The following is a 21,662-nucleotide window of genomic DNA, read 5'->3' as shown; positions in this document are numbered from 1 at the left end:
CTTTCTCCGTCTCTCTCCTTCATACCCAAGAATGTTGTACTAAAGAAATTATAATAAGAAGCTTATTTTTGTGCTCTTTTTACCGGACTAATGCACAGTTAGTCAAAGCAACATGTGTGCTTAATAGAAGTGAGCGAGTAAGAGAAATGGTGTGGAATGGCTTTGACGCTTGTTCCATTAATTTTTGACACTTTCTCTAATAATATTTGTATTGTTTCTCTGTCTCCCTTATTCACACTTAAAAAGATTACGGTAAAAAAAAAAATAATACGAAATGTAACTTTTGCGTATTTTTACTGGACTAATGTAGAGTAAGTCGAAGCAAAAGATGTGATGAATATGAGTAAAAGAGTGAGATAAATGTTTTGTATTCTTTCTCTATCTCTTTTTCTCTTTATCAAAAATATTAGACTAGTAGAGTAAAAAAACATGATTTTTGCGTATTTTTACTGGACTAATGCACAGTTAGTAGAAGCAAAGGATGTGCTCAATATGAGAGAGCAAGAGAGAGAAATAGGGTAAAACGAATTTGACATTTTTTCTGTTAGTTTTTGTTTGTTTCTCAGTCTCTCTTACTTAGAAATATCACAGTTTAAAAAAATCACAACTAATGTAGTTTGTGCGCATTTTTACTAGACTAATGGTCAGTTAGTCGAAGCGAAGGATATGCTCAATAAGAGTGAGCGAGTGAGACAAATAGCGTGAACCGACTTTGACGTTTTCTCTATTAATTTTTGTTTTGTTCCTCTGTCTCTCTTACTCATATTCGAAAACGCGAAAGTAAAAAAAATAATACGAAATGTAATTTATGCGCATTTTTACTGGATTATTGTCCAGTAAGTCAAAGCAAAGGATGTGCGCAATATGAGTGAGCGAGTGAGACAAATAGCGTGAACCGACTTTGACGTTTTCTCTATTAATTTTTGTTTTGTTCCTCATCTCTCTTACTCATATTCAAAAATGTTAAAGTAAAAAAATTATACCAAATATAATTTTTGCGCATTTTTACTGGATTAATATCCAGTTACTCAAAGCAAAAGATGTGCTCAATATGAGTGAGCGAGTGAGACACATAGCGTGAAACGACTTTGACGTTTTTTCTATTAATTTTTGTTTTGTTCCTCTGTCTCTCTTACTCATATTCAAAAATAATAAAGTAAAAAAGATAATAAGAAACTGGACTAATGTAGAGTTAGTTGATGCAAAGGATGTATATAACATGAGTGAGCGAGTAAAAGAAACAGCTTGAAATGAGTTTTACATTTTTCTTATTAATTTTTGTCTTGTTTTTCCGTCTCTCTTACCCATACTTAAAAATATTACAGTAAAAAAATATATTACGATATGTAATTTTTGCACATTTTTACTGGACTAATGTACAGTAAGTCGAACCAAAAGATGTGCTCAATATGAGTGAGTGAGTGAGAGAAATAGGGTGAAACGAGTTTGACACTTTCTCTATCAATTTTTGTCTTGTTTCGCTGTCTCTCTTACTTAGAAATAATACAGTTAAAAAAAATCACAACAAATGTAGTATTTGCGCATTTTTACTGGACTAGTGCATTTAGTGGAAGCAAAGAATGTGTTCAATATGAGAGAGCGAGTGAGAGAAATAGCGTGAAATGACTTTAACGTTTTTTCTATTAATTTTTGTCTTGTTTCTCTGTCTCTCTTATTCATACTTAAATATTTTACTGTAAAAAATAAATACGAAATGTAATTTTTGCATTTTTACTGGACTAATGTAGAGTAAGTTGAAGCAAAGGATATGCACAATAAGAGTGAGTGAGTGAGAGAAATAGCGTGAAACGACTTTGACGTTTTTTCTATTAATTTTTGTCTTGTTTCTCTGTCTCTCTTATTCATACTTAAATATTTTACTGTAAAAAATAAATACGAAATGTAATTTTTGCATTTTTACTGGACTAATGTATAGTAAGTCGAAGCAAAGGATGTGCTCAATAACAGTGAGCGAGTGAGAGAAATAGCGTGAATGGACTTTGACGTTTTTTCTATTAATTTCTATCTCGTTTCTCTGTCTCTCTTATTCATACTTCAATATGTTACAATAGAAAATAAATGCGAAATGTAATTTTTGCATTTTTACTGGACTAATGTATAGTAAGTCGAAGCAAAGGATGTGCTCAATAAGAGTGAGTGAGTGAGAGAAATAGCGTGAAATGACTTTGACGTTTTTTCTATTAATTTCTATCTTGTTTCTCTCTCTCTCTTATTCATACTTTAATATGTTATAATAGAAAATAAATGCGAAATGTAATTTTTGCATTTTTACTGGACTAATGTATAGTAAGTCGAAGCAAAGGATGTGCTCAATAAGAGTGAGTGAGTGAGAGAAATAGCGTTAAACGACTTTGACGTTTTTTCTATTAATTTTTGTCTTGTTTCTGTCTCTCTTATTCATACTTAAATATGTTATAATAGAAAATAAATGCGAAATGTAATTTTTGCATTTTTACTGGTCTAATGTATAGTAGCTCGAAGCAAAGGATGTGCTCAATAAGAGAGAGCGAGTGAGAGAAGTAGCGTGAAACGACTTTGACGTTTTTTCTATTAATTTTTGTTATGTTTCTGTCTCTCTTATTCATACTTAAATATTTTACTTTAAAAAATAAATACGAACTGTAATTTTTGCATTTTTACTGGACTAATGTATAGTAAGTCGAAGCAAAGGATGTGCTCAATAAGAGTGAGTGAGTGAGAGAAATAGCGTTAAACGACTTTGACGTTTTTTCTATTAATTTTTGTCTTGTTTCTGTCTCTCTTATTCATACTTAAATATGTTATAATAGAAAATAAATGCGAAATGTAATTTTTGCATTTTTACTGGTCTAATGTATAGTAGGTCGAAGCAAAGGATGTGCTCAATAAGAGTGAGTGAGTGAGAGAAATAGCGTTAAACGACTTTGACGTTTTTTCTATTAATTTTTGTTATGTTTCTGTCTCTCTTATTCATACTTAAATATTTTACTTTAAAAAATAAATACGAACTGTAATTTTTGCATTTTTACTGGACTAATGTATAGTAAGTCGAAGCAAAGGATGTGCTCAATAAGAGTGAGTGAGTGAGAGAAATAGCGTTAAACGACTTTGACGTTTTTTCTATTAATTTTTGTTATGTTTCTGTCTCTCTTATTCATACTTAAATATTTTACTTTAAAAAATAAATACGAACTGTAATTTTTGCATTTTTACTGGACTAATGTATAGTAAGTCGAAGCAAAGGATGTGCTCAATAAGAGTGAGTGAGTGAGAGAAATAGCGTGAAATGACTTTGACGTTTTTTCTATTAATTTCTATCTCGTTTCTCTGTCTCTCTTATTCATACTTCAATATGTTACAATAGAAAATAAATGCGAAATGTAATTTTTGCATTTTTACTGGACTAATGTATAGTAAGTCGAAGCAAAGGATGTGCTCAATAAGAGTGAGTGAGTGAGAGAAATAGCGTTAAACGACTTTGACGTTTTTTCTATTAATTTTTGTCTTGTTTCTGTCTCTCTTATTCATACTTAAATATGTTATAATAGAAAATAAATGCGAAATGTAATTTTTGCATTTTTACTGGTCTAATGTATAGTAGGTCGAAGCAAAGGATGTGCTCAATAAGAGAGAGCGAGTGAGAGAAGTAGCGTGAAACGACTTTGACGTTTTTTCTATTAATTTTTGTCTTGTTTCTCTGTCTCTCTTATTCATACTTTAATATGTTACCATAGAAAATAAATGCGAAATGTAATTTTTGCATTTTTACTGGACTAATGTATAGTAAGTCGAAGCAAAGGATGTGCTTAATAAGAGTGAGTGAGTGAGAAAAATAGCGTGAAACGACTTTGACGTTTTTTCTATTAATTTCTATCTTGTTTCTCTGTCTCTCTTATTTATTCTTTAATATGTTACAATAGAAAATAAAAACGAACTGTAATTTTTGCATTTTTACTGGATTAATGTATAGTAAGTCGAAGCAAAGGATGTGCTCAATAAGAGTAAGCGAGTGAGAGAAATAGCGTGAAACGACTTTGACGTTTTTTCTATTAATTTCTCTCTTGTTTCTCTGTCTCTCTTTTTCATACTTAAATATGGTACAATAGAAAATAAATACGAAATGTAATTTTTGCATTTTTACTGGACTAATGTACAGGAAGTCAAATACGAGTGCTCAATAAGAGTGAGCGAGTGAGAGAAGCAGCATAATATGACGAGTTTGACACGGATTTTGTAGTCTCTGTCACCTTCTAAATGTTAGGTTATCTTCCATAAAATGTTTGTGTTTTGTGGGTTAAGTTTGTTGTAGTTTTGATGCATTGTACAATTTACTTTAATGTTTATTATACTCGCCTAATGTAGTTTTTAAACTCAATTACTACACCTCAAATATTTGATGAAATTTGTCTGAAAAATCCCTGTTTTTCGTCCATATTATCGAATCTAATAACTCTGTTTTTATACTAAATATTTACAAATATACAGATTATACAATTTATATATAATACAATTTATTTATTTAAATTATATCAAATTTAAATAAATAAATGGTGTTATTAGATTAGATATTAATGATGAAATCAGCTGTTATTCGTGCGTATTATTTTGAAAAACAGTGATTTCTGAAATCAATTTCTTACTGGTAAGTTGTGTGGGGTGGGTGGGGGGTGTAAGGATTAATTTAATAAAAAACGTTTTTTTTGCAGCAAATAATTGCCTGAAAAAAAATTATTTAAAAAAAAAATCCAAAATTCCTGGACTAATGCTATGCGTCATAGCACCATTTTAAATGATCTGTGCAAAGCAAAATTCCAGGCTAAAAATCCACGTCTTTTGCCATGGAAATGTTAACACGATTCCCAGTTACTAGCGCATTAGTACAGGCAAAAAATGATTAAAAAGAAAATTTTTATGGTAATATTTTCTCAATTAAAACGATTATTTTTCTCCAAAATACCTGAACTAATGCTGCGTGCCTTAGCACCATTTTCTTAGTCCGGGCAAAAACGGAAGCTTTATGAAATACGAGAAAAAAGTGACTTTCATCGGATTGTGACGACATTGACCCAATTTCCTATTGATACCCCATTAGTCCGGGCAAATACAACTTGCAAAAAAAAACAGAATCAATTAATTCCCCCGCCTTGAAAACCGTTTTCCAATGTAGCTTCCGCACAAAAAAAAATTATAAAACGCTAATCGGCACAATAGTAATAAAATAAAATAACCGCAGGCATACCAAAGCCGGATATTTCGAACGTAAAATATGCCCTGGCGTAACGAAGTCCCACACGTGTATAATAATAATACTATAACGGTGCTAAAGCTAAAGCCAATTGGGACCAATTCCGTTATGTGTTAGGGCCCAGTTTGCGGTGGTGGTAAAATTTAATTAAAACCATTTAAATACGTGTCACAGCCATAAGATGTGGCACTCTTGGTAAATCTATTAAACACGGACGTGAATTATTCAACGGAAACGTCCGCCCATATAAATTATCGGTTATGTCGCGAGGCAATTTGCAGAAAAAATCACAAATTATTATCACTGATTGCATACCATATGCGTGTGTCATATTCGACCGCCGCTCTCGATATGTACTTTTTTTTTTTTAAATAATGATACAGAGTCCGATTACAACGGATGACGACCGTGTGATTAAAATAACAATGAAACCATTTAACTGGAATTTTGAAATTATTCGGTTCGAAAGATAAACAGTTTATGATTTTGCGATAATGGGACACCGTGAATAATAGTATAGATTGAGGCATTTAATGAGGTACAATAAAATCCCTAATCTTTATATTAAATTAATTGCCTTCTAGGCACGCCTATGTGAACCCCGCCTCCCCCTTGCTCCTATTGGCTAGAGAATGGAAACGTTCTTAAAGGAGGGCGTGTTATAGTGTGTGTATACAGTGGCGTATCACTATTTAAACTAAGATGTTTTCTCGTGTATTTGTATAATTGAAATTTAATCATTCAAATCATTTTCTGCAAAAATATTGTTTTTCATCAACAAAACCCTTGCCCCCCCCCCACCCCAAACATTTGCCCAGTAAGAAATTCTTTTGAAAAATCACCATTAATCGTTCATAATTTCTAACCAAATAATACTGTTTTTGTGTTAAATATTTACTAATATAAATATTTATAAATATATCAAATTTAAAAAGGCATAAACTGTGTTGTTGGATTAGATATTAACGATAAAATCAACTTTCATTTATGCGTATTATTTTGAAAAACAATGATTTCAGAAAATAATGTCTTACTGGTAAGTTGTGTAGGGTGGGTGGGGGGGTTAAGGGTTGAGTTAATGAAAAATGTTTTTTTTGCAGAAAATAATTGCCTGAAAAAAAATGCTTTTTAAGAGTATTATAGGTGATAAAAAATCTATAGTTTTTGTATCTATACTCTTCTCACATAACCTTAAGGTTTTCGAGTTAAATGTTGAAAAACTCCTTTTTATTTTTCGAAAGCAAGGCGTGTCGCTATGAAAATTGCAGTAGTGTTGCCTTTTTTTAGGATATATAAGTTGAAATTCATTTTTTTTTAAAGAAATTATTAAGTTTTGAAAAAAAAACCGGTTTTTTTTAGTTGTAGATAACTTTTCGTTATCTAGATTCAAAAATACACTTTTTAAATTAAAATATTAGTATATTTATCAACCGTATAAGGTCAACGTGTATTTATTAAACCGTAGAATATACGTATCTCATATACGATTCTGTTTACGTAAGGGAGAAAATTCTGGCATAAAAAAAATTGACAAGGGATTTACATAGCTTACACTCGATCACTACACCTCAAAAGTTTGATAACAGGCAGAAACAGAAATAGAGAAAGGGTATCCTTAAACCGTCTCGTCCTTTATGATTTTTTTTCATTACAAGTTTAGTTGAGTATTGATTTATACTATAAAGCCAGGTAAAAGGAAAATGCAAAGAAATATTTCCAATCCTGGAAAATGCCTGGAAGATATAAGAATGTGAAGCATATCGTAGCATCAACCAAATTCCGAATTAACAGCTTAGAAGAATCTTTTGGCTATTTTTTATTATTAAATTATACTAAACCCTTAATGATACTACTCATGGCATTTTTTTATCAACGCATAACGTTCGGGAACTTGATGAATCCTCTCTGAGTGACCTTTCTTAATCGGTGAGGAAAAACTCAGCTTGACTGTTCAAAGCGTTTTAAGTGTAAGTCCTTGGTGTTCAATTTTTTCAATTTGCACAATTTCTTTTTTACGCCAGTATCATTTACAGAACTTCAAAGTACAATTAACGAAATAAAAATCATCAGCTGGTACAGATGGGCTTACTCTTAAAATGTTTTCAAATATGCCTGATTGTACTCTAATCCATTTAGTAGACCTAATCAACATGTCATTTCAAAATGAGATCTTTCCAAACTGCCTTAAAACTGCAATAATCATTCCATTACATAAAGGAGGAGATTAAGGTCAAGCCTCAAACTATCGTCTAATTGCACTTCTTCCAACCCTCTCAAAGATCATAGAACGCCTGGCTAAAAAAAGGTTTTTGTCATTTTTGTTTAAATATAATATCTTAACCCCTTATCAGTTTGGATTTCTGAGCAAAAAATGCTATGTTCTCCCTATTTAACAGCGTTTATTCAAATATCAACAAAAATTACTTAACAGCAACAATTTTCTGTGACTTTTCAAAGGCTTTCGATTGCGTAAACCACATTATTTTAATTAACAAATTGCAGCACTATGGATTCAGAGGTATATCCCTTCAATGGTTTAAGTCATATTTGTGCAACAGAAGTCAACTTGTAAAGGTCGATACGTCAAGATCTTCGTGTAAACCAATTGAATGTGGGGTACCTTTTGGGTCCTATGCTCTTTCTGCTGTTTATAAATGGCCTGGCCAGCCTGAACATAAGCGGAAAAATCTGTCTTTTTGTCAATGGCACTACATACAACAATTTCCAACGACTTGGTCTTCATTAAATCGTGGTGCGATTCCAATCTCTTATACCTAAATCTAAAGTCTTATCATATAAAACGACCATTCCTCCATTTATTCTAAACAATACCAGTTTGGAAGTTGTTGAGTCCGTCAAGTTCTTGGATCTTGTTGTGGACGTTCTTTGAAATGGGATTTGCACATAGATACGTTATCTAAAAAACTAAGCTCGGCATGTTTTGCCATAAGATCAATCTCAAGAGAATTAGGCTTTTTCACGGCCAAAACAGTTTATTATGCTCTTTTTGAGTCACATCTTCGTTACGCCCTTCCATTCTGGGGTACATGCTGCAAGACCCAATTTGAGCGTATATTTAAACTTCAAAAGATAGCGCTTCACTACTTATTAGGACTTGATAGTAGAGCTCACTGCCAAGTAAATTTTATAAAATGCCTTATCCGCAAACATGTGTCGCAGATTCCAGAAAGACCATCCCACAGCTATTCACTAAGCAACGTTGATCATAATCTTCATCTGCCAATTCGACGGTCGGAATTAGTAAAGAACTCTATACTTTATGCAGCAATAAAAATGTACAACCATCTGCCTTCCGTAATAAAATCGATGACTACTTTTAGTTGTTTTTGCAATGCCCTAAAATCTTTACTACTGCAAAAAGCCCTATATACAGTAGAAGACTTTTTTAATATTTCCTTTTAAGGCACACACACTGGCGTTATTAGTTACCTATTATTTGCAAAATGTTTGTCTGCTTTTTATTGTATGTTTTATTTTATTGTATGTTTTTTTTTTGAGACTCAAGTTTTTGACAATTTTATACATATGTGTGTATATTTGTATATAAAAATTATTTTATTTATGTATTTCGACCAAATTGTACAATTTGATAATTTGTACAGTATTTTTTTATGTTTATTTGTTTTTTTTTCCTTTAGCTTTGTCGATAAAATGTAAAATTTTTTGACAATAAAGCATTTGATTGATTGATTGAGTATTCACATTGGGATCTATGGTCTTTAAAAACCCACGTTTAAAATTATTTTCTTGACTAACACAACGTATTATCAAGGAGGAGTCAACATTGACTCCTACAGTCCAGGCAGTTGAATATTGATTTATAATTACTATAATACAGAGAGATGTATATTGATTAATTATTCAAGCACCCAATATATGATTTGTGATTTTTATTTTATATTTTTATAGCTAAATATTGACTCGTAACTTTTATATCAACTCACTTAATGAAATATTTTCTTGTTTTTTTTTTTTCAGATTTTATTGGGATTTATGTATGTTGCTGTTACTAGTTGCCAATCTGATAATCTTGCCAGTTGCCATAAGTTTCTTTAACGACGATTTGAGCACCCGCTGGATTGCCTTCAATTGTTTATCGGACACGATATTCCTTATCGACATCGTAGTTAATTTTAGAACAGGTAAGCGTCGAAGCGGAATAGGTAAGCAGGTATATTTAACTTGTGAACTATCATACTTAGCGATAACGCTATTATTATTTAAGTTATCTACATTAAGTATGAAGTTTCAAACTTTTATTTATTTTTAAACTGCTTTTTGGCTCATATTTGTACAAATGTTCGAAGAATTGGTGAATCGTTAGTACATCTAGCATTTTTAGATCATTCTAAATGATTTTGCTGTTTTTGGTATTAAAAAAAAAATAATTTATATAATTATTGGAATATTATAAAAAATGGAACAGTTCTATTCCAGGCTTTTGAAATAATTATTCATGTCATCCAGGCTCTTTTTTGCTTCTTCTGGGTGTACTTTTAAGGTGATTTCTCCTGCTTGCCAGATATTTAAAATTACACAAAATTGGTAAATCATCTGGAAAAGGTACGAAAATTGGCCTCGACTGCCTGGAAGAAAAAAATATATTAAATTCAAATTCAAAATAAATTTATTTATTAATAAAATTACAAACATAATTATCAATTAACAATGAATAAACCATTATGATAAATAGAACTATGCCTCGATTATAAAACCATTGTTGGAATATACAGGATTCAGGACGCAATGAAAACATTCAGATTAATTTATTTAAGCTATTGATTTAAAGAACGAAATTAATCAATAAAATGTAATGATTATAAAACGGGCTCCGCGAGACAACTACTTTTTTAACTTTTATTTTTTAAAGGCGATGCTTACGGAAACAGAAACACAAACTACCTAATAAACATTTTTTAATAAGGCCATTTGCCAGGAAATCGAATACAAGCTCAGTAGATTTATTAATAGTGATCTAAGCTCTTGAGCCCAACAAAAAAAAACTATAAACTAATATATCGACCTTTTTATATTGGAATAACAACAACCGTTAGCACAGGTGCAAACCTGTGTAGCAAGTCCCTTTTTTTAAAAAAGAATAATAAATAAAAACAAAAAATAATAAAACTATTTACCTGGCCAATATAAGTACTCTTTTCTTAATACAAATTTATTTATTTTTTGTTTGTTTTTAGCAGTAAAAGAAATACCAGAGGGTGGTAGGTAGAAGGGCAAGGGGTGCAAAGGAAAACATGGCATGTAACATAATTTTTAACAATTGAAGTGTATTTATATTAAATTATTTCAAATTAAATTAAACATTCCATTGCTGTTTTTCAAGGAGATAATTTTGAATATATTTTTTAAATACTCCTATTAAAAATTGTTTAACATGCTCAGGTAATTTATTTCAAAGTTGAAAGGCTACAAATACAAAAGATTTTTGAAAATTTGTGTTTTTATGCTGTCAGACTCTAAATAAATTTATAAATCTAGGGTTATCCATATGAAAACGATTTTTAAAATTATTTACTAAATATAGAGGCTCTCCAGTTTTTAAAATAAAGGTGTATATTAAATGCCAGGATTAAGTCTTTGTCTAGATAAATTAAAAAAAAAATGTTTTTTGACTGTTATATCAACAGTAAAAAAATGCTAGGAATATATTAAAAAATAACCTCAAATATTAAATAAATTTTCATTATTTTCGCCTGGACTAAAACCCAGCATTAGTTCAAAAAATTTTATTTAAAAAAAATCATAAATTGGGTAAAATATTGGGTGAAATTTCGATAATTTTTGCTTAATTTAATGTTTACTAATACTGCTTAGAGAAAAAAAAATTCAACTGTTTGCTACTACATACATCAAAATTGTGTTTGAAAAAAATATTTATTTTTCTATAAAAGATAAAAATCGAATTTTTTTTAAAACAAATTACTCAAAAAGTCATTTAAATATTAAAAAAATTTCAACCATTTCTGCCTGATCTAATGCCGATTAATAGTCCAAGAAGTGTAGAGAAAAAAAAGTCAATTTTCACTTGAATTATCATTGCTATTAAAAGAAAATTTAAAATAAATAATAAATGCTCCAGTAATACTCCCAGAATTTTAATATTTATGGCTTTTTTTAAATTTTTTACCAATGAATGGAAGTTGCTGATATAAACGATGAGATAAACGATACGAATAGATGATGAGGTATTTCTTGCGTTTTTTTTTAATTAATTACCGACCCCAGTAAAAAAAACTATTTTCTCAAAATATTAATTTTTAAATAATAATAATAGTAGTAACTTTTATGTGTATCAGTACATAGATTTAGGGATTTATAATTATAGTACATAACATAGTTCTTATACAAAAAGGAGCCTGGAAAGCAATTTTAAAATTGTTCCAAGTCTAACACCCACACCCACAGATGTATATAGCTCCATACATCTGTGCACACACCTATACATAATTTATGATACAATCCAATACAAAAAAACGAAATATACAGCCTATAGTATTGATAATCACTATAAGTTTTACATCAGACTTATGCAGTTACAAAGTTTGACCAGTAATTAAACATCTTTGAAGGTTTGTTATGGTATGCGAAATAAATATTATTTGTAGTACCTAATTAATTTTATATTTTTTTTTTCAATAATTGATATGCATAAGACAATTACAAAAAAAAATAAAATGAAGAAAACCGAGAAAAAAACAAACACCAAGCAACGACTCTAATTATTTTAATTATTTTGTTCACGAATACACCACAATTGAGAGATTTAACCTCACTAAGAAAATTTTGTATACGCACATTATCAACAACAAACCAATAAACAAAAATATAAGCGTATAAAATATAATAAATCAAATAGTTTGATTTAAAAGATAAAATTTCATTTGGGATTTAACGCTATTTATTGATAAATATTTGAAGGAGTCTTTCAAACATTGAGGTGTTATTATGAGGTGGAATTATTAGTCCTCCATGTCTAAGGTTAAGGTTGTGAACGTCTGATCGATATCTAATTTTACTTTTCAGGTATGGTGGAGTTTTAGTTTTTTGCATGCAAAATGTCCAAAAAGTGGTTCAAATATTAGTGAAATTTTGGTTAATTTGCCCAAACTAATGAGTAGTGATAGTCCAAGAATATTAGAATTTTTATTTCACATTTATTAACAAATTTCATAACGGTTCTACCTATTTTAATCTTTAAGCCTTTCCATTCCTTTTTTTTTTAACCTAAAAGCTAAATTAATCTTCCAATTTATCAAAAAAAAAAGTAGCAACAAACTCCGATAAAAGACCCATTTCGGATCCCTAATGACGGTTTAACCGGCCTATTATTTACCTACGGCAGAAGAAGAAGAACGAGGCCATATACAAAAATAGTTAATTACCGTTTTGAAATCCCACCACGGGCAAAAAACAAAAAAACTGCTTGCTCATACTATACGGTTTCTAAATGCTCATTAGTGCCGCACTTAAATCAATATCAGCCCTTCGGCCTTCGGCGGTCGTCTCTACTTGGGGCCCTCGTATTAATTAAAGGGTGCTATAACATCAAGTGTCCGTATAATAAGGGATGATGATGATGATGTTTCAAGGCCACGCAAATTAGGACGAACAGTTTTATGTATTTTAGAGGTTAACTATAATTATTTAAATACAAAAGAAACATTTACATTTAAAAATCATAAAATATCTTAAGCTCTTATTACAAGTTATTGGGATAAAAGGGTTATTTTTGCAGTTAAGGTAGGCAAAAACCGAACCCGACTGCCTGGACGAGAAATTATCCAACAATTTTCTTTTAGTTTATTTTCCCTTTTTCCAGATTTGAATTGATTATTTTAATCTTTAATATCTTTTAAAATCTTGGCTTGAAATTTAAAACAAATTTTACTATCATCCAATCAACACTCTATTTATAATTGATTGACCCTATTTTTTTTAAGATGGTTTATCCACAATTTTTTCTAAAATGAAATTTTTATTTGATACATTTCATTTTCTAATATACTCATAAGGATAATCATGGAAGAAAAAATCAAATGCAAAAAAATAATTTTAATAATAAACAGAAAAATAATATTAAATAAAATATAATAATATATTCCAATTCACCTTTATAAATGTACAGTTAATGTATGTTATATAGGAAAAGAATTTAAAGGGACAGGTATTAGGAAATGTCCTGGAGTTAATACTTAATTTGGGGTCCAAGCTTTGAGGATAGTATTAAGATCTTTATGGTAAGAGTGTGTAAAGCATTTACAGAAACAAGGTGTTTTTAATGATATCTGCTTCCCATAAACCCCCCCAAATTTAAAGAGCAGGATTTTATTTATTCTAGACAGTTGAGGAATAAAGTAACTCAACTAAGTGATAGATATTTCCACATTTTTACCACCAATTGCCTTATTGAGGATATGTTCTCGTGCTTCAACTGCCTGAACGAGAAATTGTTTTCCTTCTTTTAGGCAATTGGATCAGTTTCCATTTCCAAAAAATTGACAATTTTCTTTAGTTTATTTCTCCTTTTTCCAGGCAGTTTTGTTGGTAATTCTAATGTTGAATAATAGAAATGAAGTCTTTCTTCTCAAAGGTACTCAACTGCCTAGACGAAAATAATTATTTTATTTATTCCAGGCAGTTGAGGAATAAAGTAACTCAACTAAGTAGTGGATATTTCCACATTTTTACCACCAATTGCCTTATTGAGGATATGTTCTCATGCTTTAACTGCCTGGACGAAAATTCAGGTACTTAAAGAATAAAACAACTTAAATACAAAAAGTTGTCAAATTACTAAAACTCCTTTTCAACAGATTAATCCTCCTAAAATCGACTACAACCAGATATTTTTTCTTAAAAATTAGATGACAAATTTACCCTCTTATAAAAACCCAATTTACCCATTCAACGAGCTCCTAACCGATTACCTTTAACACAATTCAGGGTCATTTCCGATAGGCCTGAAGGGAAATATCGAAAATTACGATCTATCTATCCATCCATCCACGGATCCGATATTATTAAACCTTAGGCTCTATTTGAGGAAATGAAAGAGAGTCTTTTACTATAAGGTCAATATCGTTTAATAAATAATTCAAGACGAGTATAAATTGAGGTTTTTCTTTTAGGGGGTAATCGATGGAACCGTGGAATTTTATTTTTTATTTAAAAAGAAACAAAATTCAAGAGTAATTAGAATATTTCTAGTTCGTATTATAATTTATCAAATAATTGTTTTTTTTTTGTATTTTTTTTTCGAATTTTTCACATTTTTCAATTATGCTTACCCGTGGTTTAAATTTTTTTTTTGCAAAATTAGTCAAGATTTTTTTTAATTAAAATTGAATTAGTCAAATACATTTTTATTTTTTTCTATTTACCTTAAAAAGACCTCCCTGATTTAACTATAATAACTAAAATAATCATATAATAATTTCTCAATTAAATGTTAAACAGTGTTTTTTTCGCTTTTATCTCGAATTTTTCACTTATATTTACTCCTTGATTAGAATGTTAATTTTTGTATATTTTTTTATTATTAGTTGTTTATGCATATTTTTTCTACCTATTATATCCCCTCATATATTAATTTTTTTATATTATCAGAACACACGGTCGTTTTGAAATGGAAAAAACGACAAAGTGGTTTAAACTAATTTATTAACGACATTTTTGACGTTTTTGCTTAGACTAATGCGTAGCAATAGCCCAGAAATTTTAAAACTAAATAATGAAAGAGTGGTTTAAAAATATTTTAAACATTTTCTGGTTTTCTACCTGCACTAATAGTTATAATTAGAACAGAGAGGAATTTTTCAGATTTTTACATTATTTTTACCTCTTATTTAAAATTTTATTTTTTTAAATATTTTTTTGAATTGCTAAATTTTTTCTGTTACTAAATATTAAATTAAAAACTATATTTATTATTTGTTTTAATCATGCGTTTTGTATTAAATTTTTTTAAATACCAAAAAAATTAATATAAAAAATTGGATTTTTTATTCATTTTCATAAATTTTAAATCTTTTTGAATAAGTTTTTTTGTTACAATTAAATATTCAATTTTTAAAAGTATTCACGACTTAAAAGTAGTACTTATAAGTAGTAAAAAACTAAACGTGCTATAAATTAAATGATTAAAGGCATTTCGGATGTTTATGCTTGGACTAATGCACAGCATAATAGTCAATCAATGGGAATTTTAAAGATAATAACTAAAGGAATGCTTTAAATAATTTATTTAATTTTTTGCCTGGACTACAAGAATTTAATTAATGGCTAATTTTGTAAAAGGCTCATAAAAGTCTCTTTCTATTGTATCAAGTAATAGTAGCAAACAAAAGAAAAAAGTTAAACGTTATTAATGACAAAAATATATATCAAAAAATCTCTTTAGTTAATATTTAAATGACTCGTTTTAAATATTAAAGAAATTCTAACCTAAGAAGTTTTTTTAGAGAAAAACGGTTTATTTTTTATGCTATTAAATGGATATTGAGGTCAGGACAATGTTGCCACATTTATTTATGAAAATTATCTCTCTTTTTTGATGTTGGTTGGTAAAAATACCGAAGCCTCGAAGCTCAAGAACATATCCCCAAATGTAAAATGTGGAAATATTTATCACTTAGTTGAGTTACTTTATTCCTTAACTGCCTGGAATAAATAAAATAATTATTTTCGTCGAGGCATTTGAAGAATAATAAAATTTTCTATTCCTCGCAGTTGAGCTATCTTTTGAGGAAAAATGTCATTTCTAAAGAAAACTCCTGGATTATCCCCAAAACTCCCGGGAAATTTAAGTTGTTTTATTCTTCAAGTACCTGAATTTTCGTCCAGGCAGTTAAGTACCTTTGAGAAGAAAGAGTTTATTTCTATTATTCAACATTACAATTACCAACAAAACTGCCTGAAAAACTGCCTTATTCCTTAACTGCCTGGAATAAATAATATAATTATTTTCGTCCAGGCATTTGAAGAATATTAAAATTTTCTATTCCTGGCAGTTGAGCAATATTTTGAGGGAAAATGTCATTTCTTAAGAAAACTCCTGGATTATCCCCAGAACTCTCGGGAAATTTAAGTTGTTTTATTCTTCAAGTACCTGAATATTCGCCCAGGCAGTTGAGTACCTTTGAGAAGAAAAACTTCACTTCTATTAGTCAACATTACAATTACCAACAAAACTGCCTGAAAAAAAGGAAAAATTAATTAAAAGAAAAGAACGAATTAATTTCTCGTCCAGGCAGTTAAAGCACGAAAATATATCCTGAATAAAACAATTGGTGGTAGAGATGTGGAAATATCCATTACTTAGTTCAGTTACTTTATTTCTCAACTGCTTAGAATAAATAAAATATTTATTTTTGTCCAGGCATTTAAGTACCTTTGAGAAGAAATACTTCATTTCTATTATTCAACATTACAATTGCCAACAAAACTGCTTGGAAAAAAGGGAAAATAAAGTAAAAGAAAATTGTTCATTTTTTGAAAATGGAAATGGAAGAAGGACAATTTCTCGTCCAGGCAGTTGAAGCACGAGAACATATCCTCTATAAAACAATTGGTGGTAAAAATGTGGAAATATCCATCATTTAGTTGAGTTATTTTATTCCTCAACTGCCTGGAATAAATAAAATATATATTTACGTCCAGGCATTTGGAGAATAATATAATTTTCTATTCCAGGCAGTTGAGCTATCTTTTGAGGAAAAGTGTCATTTCTAAAGAAAACTCCTAGATTATCCCCAGAACTCCCGGGAAATTTAAGTTGTTTTATCCTTCAAGTACTTGAATTTTCGTCCAGGCAGTTGAGTACCTTTAAGAAGAAAAACTTCATTTCTATTATTCAACATTACAATTACCAACAAAACTACCTGAAAAAAAGGAAAAAATAATTAAAAGAAAAGAAGGAAATAATTTCTCGTCCAGGCAGTTAAAGCACGAGAACATATTCTCTATAAAACAATTGGTGGTAAAAATGTGGACATATCCACTACTTAGTCGAGTTACTTTATTCCTCAACTGCCTGGAATAAATAAAATAATTATTTACATCCAGGCATTTGAAGAATAATAGAATTTTCTATTCAAGGTAGTTGAGCAATCTTTTGAGGGAAAATGTTATTTCTAATGAAAACTCCTGGATTATCCCCAGAACTCCCGGGAAAAAAAGGATTACTTTATCAGTATTTTAACTAAATATAGATACATTCCACGGTTCCATCGATTACCCCCTAAAAGAAAAACCTCAATTCATACTCGTCTTGAATTATTTATTAAACGATATTGACCTTATAGTAAAAGGCTCTCTTTCATTTCCTCAAATAGAGCCCAAGGTTTAATAATATCGGATCCGTAGATGGATGGATAGATAGATCGTAATTTTCGATATTTCCCTTCAGGCCTATCGGAAATCACCCTGAATTGTGTTAAAGGTAATCGGTTAGGAGCTCGTTGAATGGGTAAATTGGGTTTTTATAAGAAGGCAGATTTATTATCTAATTTTTTTTAATGTCTGGTTATAGTTGATTATAAGAGGAATAATCTGTTCTTTTATTCTTCAAGAACCTGCATTTTCGTCGTCCAGGCAGTTGAGTACCTTTTTGAAGAAAGACTTCATTTCTATTAATTACCATTACAACTACCAATAAAACTGTCTGGAAAAGGGGAAAATGGCCTAAAAAAAATTGGTAATTATTTGGAAATAGAAATGGAAGAAGGACAATTTTTCGTCCAGGCAGTTGAAGCAAGCGAACATATCCTCAATAAGACAATTGGTGGTAAAAATGTGGAAATATCTATCACTTAGTTGAGTTACCTTATTCCTTAACTGTCTCGAATAAATAAAATATTTATTTTTGTCCAGGCATTTGAGTACCTTTGAGAAGAAAGACTTCATTTCTATTAATAAACATTACAATTACCAATAAAACTGCCTGGAAAAAGGGAAAATAAGCTTAAAGAAAATTGTTCATTTTTCGGAAATGAAAACTGATCCAATTGCCTGAAAGAAGGAAATAATTTATCGTCCAGGCAGTTGAAGTACGAGAACGTATCCTCCATAAGACAATTGGTGGTAAAAATGTGGAAATATCCATTACTTAGTTGAGTTACATTATTCCTTAACTGCCTGGAATAAAAAAATAATTATGTTCCTCCAGGAATTTGAAAAATAACAGAATTTTTTATTCCAGGCAGTTAAGCAATCTTTTGAGGGAAAATGTCATTTCTAAAGAAAACTCCTGGATTATCCCCAGAACTCCCGGGAAATTTAAGTTGTTTTATTCTTCAAATACCTGAATATTCGTGCAGGCAGTTGAGTACCTTTGAGACTTCATTTCTATTATTCAACATTACAATTACCAACAAAACTACCTGAAAAAAAGGAAAAATTAATTAAAAGAAAAGAAGCAAATAATTTCTTGTCCAGGCATTTAAAGAATAATAGAGTTTTCTATTCCAGGCAGTTAAAGCACGAGAATATATCCTCCATAAAACAATTGGTGGTAAAGATGTGGAAATATCCATTACTTAGTTGAGTTACTTTATTTCTCAACTGCCTGGAATAAATAAAATAATTATGTTCGTCCAGGCATTTGAAGAATAATAGAGTTTTCTATTCCAGGCAGTTAAAGCACGAGAATATATCCTCCATAAAACAATTGGTGGTAAAGATGTGGAAATATCCATTACTTAGTTGAGTTACTTTATTCCTCAACTGCCTGGAATAAATAAAATAATTATGTTCGTCCAGACATTTCAAGAATAATATAATTTTCTATTCCAGGCAGTTGAGAAATCTTTTGACGGAAAATGTAATTTTTTAAGAAAACTCCTGGATTATCCACAAAACTCCCGGAAAAAAGGCATTACGTTGTCAGTATTTTGGGTTTAGGAATTAATATTGCTTTTATTATTGAGTCATGAGTACTTCTAAAAATTGAACAATTCATTGTAAAAAAAAAATATATATATTAACAGGAAGAGAAAACTTAGCAAAGTGAAGTAAAAGTCTGAATTTTTCATATTTATTTCATTTAAATCGGATATTTTGGGAAGGTAAATAAAAACTATCATTAAAAACTTTTAAATAAAAAAAAAACATAATTAATTTTGGTGCACATTCAATATTTAATTAATTAAAAGAAAAAATAAAACAATTGACTAAAAAAACTATTAAAATAAATCCTTCATATTAAAAGGAATATTCGTAAATATTTAGACTAATCTGTCATTATGTATTTTTAAAATTCCGGGACTAGCCAAGCAAATTTGGCCAAATTGTCACTAATAAATTAATTTAAACCACTTTGTAGGTTTTTTATAAAAATATATATATAAAAAACTAAACATAAAATAAAATTTTAAAAAAAAAATAAATAGAGAGTTTTTTGACATGGAATGAAACCCTGGGGCGTATATCTAATACCAATTTTAAACCTTTTATCCCCTGATGATGAACACCGCTGTGTCCGAAACATGTCGGGAGTTTTGCATAACTGAATATTTAATAAATAAGTGGAGGGAGACTGCAAGATTTTCATTTTACCTTAATCATAAAGAAATATACAAAAATTAACATTCTAATCAAAAAGTAAACATTTGATTGGAAAAAACTATAATTTGATATATTTTAAAATGAATATTATATTATATTATATTCTGTTTAAATTTAAGTCAGGGAGGCCTTTATAAGGCATGTAGAAAAAAAATCAAAATGTATTTATGACTAATTCAATACATAGTATAAAAAAATTAAACAGTATTTAATATTTATATTAAAAAAATACAAAAGTATAGAGATTTTGACTAGTTTTAATAACAATAATGTATATTGATTTAGCGAAAATGTGCTACCTACATATATAAATAAAATATGATATGATGTAGATAGATTGTCAAGAAGTGAAAAGAGTTTTTCCAAATTAATGCAAAATTATCAATAATGAATTAATCAACAAAAGATTTAAAAAAAATAAATTTTAAGCCAGAGTTAAACATAATGGAAAAATGGGAAAAATTTGAGAATAAATTAACAAAAAAAAAAACTCACTAAACATCGATTCAAAAAAAAAAAAACAATTATTTGATCAATAATACGAACTATAAATATTATAAGAGGATCAATTTGTGAATGAGGAGTTTTATTATTTTTACAGTTTCTTGTAGTTAAAAAATTTAAAGAATTTTAATTTAACTGTCTGGAAGAAACAAAATAATGTTTCTATTCCAGGCAATTGAAGCACTAAAAAATGTCTGTAATTAGGCTACTGCAATTAAAACTGGAAAGTCTCCAATTGAGTTGCTGCCTGGAATAAATAAAATAATTATTTTGGACCAGACACTTGAAAAATAACGTAATTTTTATTCCAGGCAGTTAAGCAGTTTTTTAAGGAAAACTTAATTCCTACAGGAAATATCAAAAAAACTGCTTACGTACCCCTAGTTTTCCTACTATAAACAGGATTTTTCATTTTCATGCTAATAATAACAGACCTGCCTGGTATATCCCAATAATATCCCACAAGAATTTAAAGGGAAATACTTCTTGAAATACCAGTTTTTAAAACGAATAATTTATGTCATGACATTAAAAGGAGGAAAAAGGATGATTTTTTTTTACTGGATAATTCATTAAATGGCCCAAAAATGATTTTTTTAAAATTCTTTTTTAGGTATAATGCAGCAAGACAACGCAGAACAAGTCATCTTAGATCCACGACTAATCGCCAGGCATTATCTACGCACGTGGTTCTTCCTGGACCTTATCTCATCCATTCCATTAGACTATATGTTTTTAATTTTTAACCAAGTAAGTTCTAATGATAAAAAAAGGAGTGTTAAAGAATTCGCCTGGAAACTTTCCCTCCTCGGTTAAAATGAATTTTTTATCATTCGAAAGACGGGGAGTAAGGCCATTGTGTCGCGAACAATATCCGCGCGTTTTAACCAAATTTCAAATTAAGAGCCATAAAGTAAAGTTTTCCAGAAAAAAAAAAAAGAAAAAAAAAAGGTAAAAGCTCTCGAGCAACTTGCCAGCTTTTGTCGAGACTAATAGAATTTATCGAGGACTTATTGTTCGTGACACGTGTGCTCTAGAAGCTGTCCTGTATAAAAGTGGCGATGGAGATTTTTAGTGCTTTTAGGAAAATATAGACGATATGGCAACACTTCATTCCTCTAACGTTTCAAATATATGAAGATATACATGCCAAAAGGTGTAAGGCATCCTGTATTCCTAATATACATTATTCAAAAAAAATCCTTTTCTCTCTTTCCCTCTCTGCTTTCTTAAAGGTTTTTGCTCACCATAAATTTTCTTCTGTAATTTATTTGACTGCTTGTTCTTTTCTTTCTCACTTTCTTTTGGTTTT

At 29.6% G+C, this 21,662-nt stretch overlaps 1 protein-coding gene across 5 annotated transcripts in view; it reads left to right on the top strand.

The window, feature by feature from the left end:
• Nucleotides 1-21,662, top strand: part of LOC126735843 (potassium/sodium hyperpolarization-activated cyclic nucleotide-gated channel 2) — a 152,749-nt gene that overhangs the window by 80,810 nt on the left and 50,277 nt on the right. For all 5 annotated transcript variants that reach the window (XR_007660518.1, XM_050439922.1, XM_050439924.1 and 2 more), the window contains exons 4-5: nucleotides 9,245-9,408; nucleotides 20,964-21,100. Coding sequence is in view for 4 of the 5 variants with exons in the window: in XM_050439922.1 (XP_050295879.1) it covers nucleotides 9,245-9,408; nucleotides 20,964-21,100 (301 nt within the window). In the remaining variant the exon portion in view is untranslated. The remainder of the gene's footprint in view (nucleotides 1-9,244; nucleotides 9,409-20,963; nucleotides 21,101-21,662) is intronic.

This window comes from Anthonomus grandis, chromosome 5 (genome assembly GCF_022605725.1).
Source record: "Anthonomus grandis grandis chromosome 5, icAntGran1.3, whole genome shotgun sequence".
Lineage (NCBI taxonomy): Eukaryota > Metazoa > Arthropoda > Insecta > Coleoptera > Curculionidae > Anthonomus > Anthonomus grandis.
Note: the sequence above shows the minus strand (reverse complement) of the source record. Positions and strands in the feature narration are given on the sequence as shown.